General features: G+C 40.1%; 1 protein-coding gene across 4 annotated transcripts in view; it reads left to right on the top strand.

The window, feature by feature from the left end:
- rasgrf2a (Ras protein-specific guanine nucleotide-releasing factor 2a) overlaps positions 1 to 5,599 on the top strand; it is a 47,507-nt gene extending 41,908 nt beyond the window's left edge. For all 4 annotated transcript variants that reach the window (XM_017432282.3, XM_017432280.3, XM_017432283.3 and 1 more), the window contains 5 exons: positions 1,729 to 1,926; positions 1,998 to 2,077; positions 2,159 to 2,276; positions 3,012 to 3,080; positions 3,172 to 5,599. In XM_017432282.3, the coding sequence (XP_017287771.1) occupies positions 1,729 to 1,926; positions 1,998 to 2,077; positions 2,159 to 2,276; positions 3,012 to 3,080; positions 3,172 to 3,267 (561 nt within the window). In that variant the 3' untranslated portion in view covers positions 3,268 to 5,599. The remainder of the gene's footprint in view (positions 1 to 1,728; positions 1,927 to 1,997; positions 2,078 to 2,158; positions 2,277 to 3,011; positions 3,081 to 3,171) is intronic.
- Positions 5,600 to 6,220: the final 621 nt, after the last annotated feature.

Genomic DNA, 6,220 nt, shown 5'->3' with positions numbered 1-6,220 from the left:
GAAAGAGTGTCCAACCCCTCTCAAGGAGACTGGTTCCAGAGCCAGAGCCGTGCGTTGAGGTGAGCCCGACTATTTCTAGCCGTAACCTCCCAACCTCACACACCAGCTCAGGCTCCTTCCCCACCAGAGAGGTGACATTCCACGTCCCTAGAGCCAGCTTCTGTAGCCGAGGATCAGACCGCCAAGGTCCCCGCCTTCAGCCACAACCTTATTATTCAGCTGTTATTCTTCTGTTTTTATCCCAAATCGTTGATTCACCACCGCATGTGCAGCTTTGGAAAAACCCAGGCAAAAGAAACATCAAAGCATGCCGCTAGATTGGGAATAGTTTCCTTTGGGATTTTGGGAAAAAAAAAAAAAAATGGGGGAAAACCCAGCTCCTTTTAGAGCTCTACACCCTCAGACAAACTTCACAGCAGAAACATCTGTCAGAGTTCAAACGGTTGCTCTAAAGCTAAACATTTTAGATTATTTGCAAAGCAACATTACACTTTTACACTTCGTACCTCGTACCGTAGACATTTTTGTTTCCTTTCGCCCGGCGTGTCTCTCACTGCTGGAGGACAAATTTCCCCAGACTGCAGGGCGTCCAAACCCTCATTGACTTCTTTAAAACTGGAAGTGAAGGGTGTTTATTTTTACTTGTCATATCTGCCACATAAAACACCGTAGACACAAATATTTCCATGAGTGATGAGCAGACGAATCTGAAACTTACGGCTCAGGAATTTGTTCATTATGACTTAAAGTTTTTGCTCCGTGTCTGTTTGTTTGAGGCTTACTTTCTAGTCTGCCCACTGTTCATCCCTGTTGGTGAGCTGATACAGTAGAGGGCGCCAAATCTCCTGAAGGAGAAGATATAAACATACATTGTATTTGAATAAAGTGTTTGTGTAGAACACACGTGTCAAACTCAAGGCCTGCAGGCCAGATCCGGCCTTCTGTAACATTTCATCCGGCCCTCTAGTCTGGGACAGATCGAGTCTCTGATTCTTATTTTGTTTAAAAAAACTGAGCCTAATTAGTGAAGTTTTCTCTTGACAGTGACTTAGAAGCCAACGATATATAGTTTTAATTTCTGTATGATCAGGTTTTTGTTGATGGCTTTTTTTAAAAATCATTTTTAATGTTAAATAATTCATTTAAAAGCTGAGTGAGGCATAAGAAATGACTGCTAATGATGAGTTTTTTGAAGTTTGATCTGTTTGTCTGTGTTTATTAAAGTCTGTTTGCTCTAAATTCTGTATAATCTGTAACTGGGAAAAGGTCACGGATGTTTCATTATGGATGATTTGACATAATACATCTAAAACCAAGGTTAATTTATGTCATTTTTAATAAATATTGATCGTGATTGGCCCTTGGCTAGGACCAAATTTTTCATTTTGGCCCCCTTGCGTCACTGGGTTTGACACCCCTGGTGTAGAACAATGAAAGTGGCAACAAAATGTGCTTAATAGGATTTTAAAAGTTGTTTGTCTGCTTCAGGAGGCAGCTGTTTACTGCAGTAGTTTCATTTTATTGAAAGATGTGCTAAAAACTAAAAAGTATTTAGTGTTTTTTTATGAAATTGTTGTGTTTTTTATGTGACTTTTTTTTCTTTCTTCTGAAAAGAGCGACTGAAGCTGTTCGTCTCATGCAGCCACAGAAAAAAAACTGAAGTTCTCTCTGGGTTCTGCACACATCCACATCACCAGAATAACCGTCCGTCTCTTCCTCCTCCCCCAGATGAGCAACCTGGTGGCGTCTCAGATCATCTCCCACACAGACGTGAGCTCGCGGGCCAGCTCCATAGAAAAGTGGCTGGCGGTGGCCGACATCTGTCGCTGCCTCAACAACTACAACGGAGTGCTGGAGATCACCTCCGCGCTCAACCGCAGCGCCATCTACAGGCTGAAGAAGACCTGGGCGAAAGTCTGCAAGCAGGTCCGTATCCCCTCGCTAAAGCGAGCCGCCATCGAAGCGCACGGAAAACGTTTAGATGTTTCTGTTTCCAGACCAAGGCGCTGATGGACAGGCTGCAGAAGACTGTGTCGTCGGAGGGGAGGTTTAAAAACCTCAGGGAGACGCTCAAAAAGTAAAGAGACTTCCACAGAACAAGGACGAACAGGTAAATCCAGTCACACAAGCTGTTAAACACACGTCTGTTTGAGTGCAGCTGCAACCCTCCATGTGTGCCGTACCTGGGCATGTACCTTACGGACCTGGCCTTCATTGAGGAGGGGACGCCCAACTTCACTGAGGAAGGGCTTGTTAACTTCTCCAAAATGAGGATGGTAAGAAGCACGATCAAACCCCCAAACCCTCCCCTTAAACCTCAGTTCTGGCGTCAGTACGCTCTCAGCCCAGCAGAGGCGAATGTGCTTTCAGAAGATGAAGTAAAACAAGAAATCCTAGTTTCTGCTCCTAGCTTGTAAATGAAATGTCAAGTGAAGATTTTAGGTAATGTGCTATATGTGGCTCCTCATTATCTCACTCAAATGAAACATTTGTATGTGGGATTTTTTTTTCTTTAAGTGTCATTTTGAAAACATCTCATTCAGTGAGCAGCTCAGGTCTATGGATGAAAGATTGTCACAAACAGCAGGATTTTCTAGCTTTTTTTTTAATTATTTCCATCCAACCTCAAATCATGCTGAATACACCCAGGTCATCTTCACAAACTGCTTCCACGTGTTCCTCATATATATATATATATATATATATATATATATATATATATATATATATATATATATAAAATACTGTAAAAAATACGAGTAAACCCCATTAAAGGATGAATCAAGTTATAAACATGCAATTAAAGAGGGAAAAAATGTTTTAATGTCAGCTGAAGGTAAGACCACTCGAGTTTTTGTATGAATTTTACCAAGCTGAAACGAAGATTTACAACGAAGGAGCAAAACAAACAGAAACCCTGCCTCCGGCCTGTCGTTATATGGATGACAGACTGTATCTAAAGCGAGTTCAGTCATGTTTTCTGAGAACTCTACCCGTCTCTGCTCTGACAGATTTCTCACATCATCCGGGAGATCCGTCAGTTCCAGCAGGCTCCTTACAGGCTAGAGCACCAGCCCAAGGTTTGTCCAATAAGGTGCCTTTAAAACCATCATAGGTCTTTCTGAGAACATGACTCATTAGAACTGTTGGTTTGTTTTTTGTTTTTCCCAGGTAACTCAGTTCCTGCTGGATAAGACGTTAGTGATGGATGAGGATACCCTCTACGAGCTCTCACTTAAAATTGAACCACGAGTACCACCTGGCTAGTTTTTTTATCCGATGCACACGCATTTACATATCTGGGAGACCTGAATCCAGACATTTTCCCAAAAAGCAGGTGCTGTTCCGTAATAAACAGGCGGACATTGTGCTCAGGAAGCTCAGGGGGAAAAAAAAGGTGCCTTGTTTTATAATGACCTGATTTGTTTATTTAACGAAGAGACAACTTTGCGTCACACGGTTGTGAGCGTTGAGACCTCTGTGAACCTCCGTCACTAGAACGTCGCTGCTAACACGCATAAATAAATGTTGCTAGATTGTTTTTTACACATTTTGTATCACCGCAGTCGCGAACCCCCGCTGATGTTTGTTTTCACCTGTTATCCGTGCCCTGTGCTCACTGTGTGCTGACAAGGTCAGGTTGGCTGCGTGGTGGTTCGGGCGTCTGCTGCAAAGCTGCAATCCAAAATAATTTTAAACGTGATGTTTAAATTATCGAAAAAAAAGAAACATGACTATCTAATTTCAGCCCATTCTAATATTAATTCTGCTTAAATTACTGTAGCAATAATAAACAGATTGTTAGAGTTTATGATTAAGTTTTATGGACCGATGTCATGGAATGTCAACACAAGACAGAGAACCAGAAATAACAAAATGAAGCAGCTTCAAAACAAAGAGAACATGAGGGTACGTCCCCCCTGGATTTCACTATATGTGCATATGACACATCTGACCACTGGTTGGCGACATTTCCCCAATCTGATGAACTTTAATCCATATACAGTAAATGAAGACTTTTTAAAATATATATAACACTGAAAAATTGTTGACCAGCAGTGACATTATATACAGGAACTGTATGCCTGATAGGCCATAATATTTTGATAACTAAACTCTTCAAAGACAAACTGTAAACCTTTTAAATGCTGTTTTCTACGCAGACATCAGTTGTTCCATTTGTTTTCGTCCAGGGGGTGGAGCATTTTGGAAGCCATTTCAACCATTACTCAAAGACGTTTGTGTCAAAATTTCTTTTTTTTTTTTTTTGGAGCCATAAAACCATAGACCCACTCAAATTTCTTGACATCTGTGCTAGGTTAATCAGGTTTTAGTCTGATCCCACTGCATGCACTGTTTATTCAAATTAGTTTGGAATTTCCTTGTACAAAGAAAATTGCAGATTGTGTTCATCAAAATGAAATCTTCAGAAAATGGGATCAGGAAAAAGCCAGATGTTAGTGCTAGCTAAAGCTAATTGCACTACGCAGCCTTGGCACAGTTGGAATGGTTTGTCTTGCTTTACTTTTTTAGCATCAGAAAATAATTTTTTTTTGTTTTCAGCGAAATACAAACAAATTACACGCTCAGAGTTGGCTTGTAGTTCAGTAAATACTTTGTTTGGAGGGAAGCGTTCTAGCGTCAGCCAAAACTAATAAAGTTTCTAGTTTTTAAACCAGTGTTGCCAAAACCCTTGTTTCAGTCCGATCTGAAAACTGGGCAGTTCAGCATTTATCTTGCTGGTTCTTTTGCCAATACCTCAAAGCAGAACTTCAGGGCTTTGTTATAACGGCCCCTCTGGTTCCCCAGAGGAAGAACCACTTCTTCACCTGCTAATTGACCATTCATTCATGTGTTTGTTTGAGTGATTGGGTTTGCAAACCCAGTAGAACCGAATAGTATTGATGCAAAATACAAAAGAATCTTTGCTAAGCAACACAACAGAAGGTTACCTGTAAGCTGTCGCACTTATCTTGTTTTATGTTACATAATAAAATAAATATACAGTCCAAATATAAACAAAAAAAAACTTTGCTTCACTCATCTAAGTTATATTATTAACCTGCCTGACCAATAAACCGTATCTTTTCATAGCTTATCTTTTTAATATTCATAATTTTGTACATAAATGTTTATAATAAACATTTTGAGGAGGAATGTCCTGAAAGACTAAAAAAAAACAACATACTGCTTAGTACAACTCTTTGCATTATTATTATTATAAGTTTATAATTATGTAATAGTTTTATTATTTTAAACCCTGATAATGTATTAGATATGTACTGTAGTGGTATTAGAGTATTTATAAAGAATGGTAATAGATGCTAAAGTTGTTTATAGCATGAATGACCGTAGATTTTTTCTCGCAGGTACCTGCTACTCTGTGTCTATTTTAAGATTTATTTTTGCCCCATTTTTGTCAGGAGTCTAATAAAACTTGTAAGCTTTAAAGCTTTTTATGTTATTTTTTGTCCAACACTGTTGTATAGATTTAAACTCACATTTACTGCTGTAATTTTCCATACATTTCACTGTCTGTTGTACAAATATTTGCACTCTTCAGGCTTGAAAATAAAACTTTGGGCGGGTGGAAAAAAAAGGTCTTAAATGTCGCCATTTCTTGTCACATTGGAGACTCTGTGGAAGAAGGGGCTGCGATCGCCACAAACCCCGTATCTCCTAACATGCCGAGGGCGCCATTGCCGCAGTGAAGCACGGCAGCGGTGGCATCATGCTGAGGGGGATGCGTTTTGAACAGCACCAAATAGGAAACGGCACCCACGGCTTTTTAGTTTGTTTTATTTTTAAGAATGATCAAAACTGAAAGTCCACATCATTATTCGGTTCTTGGCTACAAAAATAGAAAGAATGCGGGTGAATAACTTTGCCACCAGCTTTAAAAGCCTTTCTCATTTCCAACATATTCATCCTTTGATTTGGTTTGCTCTTGTCCCGGTTGGTTGTAGTAACCTTGAACTTCATATTTGAACCAAAGAAGAGCTAATTTACTGACGTGGAAACACTAAAAGAAACACACTAAAGCCTATAAAATCCCAAGCTAAGCAGTTTTACACGCGTGCCCTTCATATTAGGTCACTTTATGTTGTTAAAGGCTCAGATCATCGACAAATGTGCTAAAAGTTTCGTCTCTACTTTAGTCTTGAGCTGGAAAACGTGCCTCGTCTCCGCTCATCGTTCGCAACCCCCCCCCCCCCCCCCC

The sequence above is a fragment of the Kryptolebias marmoratus genome, linkage group LG14, assembly GCF_001649575.2.
Source record: "Kryptolebias marmoratus isolate JLee-2015 linkage group LG14, ASM164957v2, whole genome shotgun sequence".
Classification (NCBI taxonomy): Eukaryota; Metazoa; Chordata; class Actinopteri; order Cyprinodontiformes; family Rivulidae; genus Kryptolebias; species Kryptolebias marmoratus.
The sequence above is the reverse complement of the archived record's forward strand: the minus strand, read 5'-3'. Positions and strand labels throughout refer to the sequence as shown.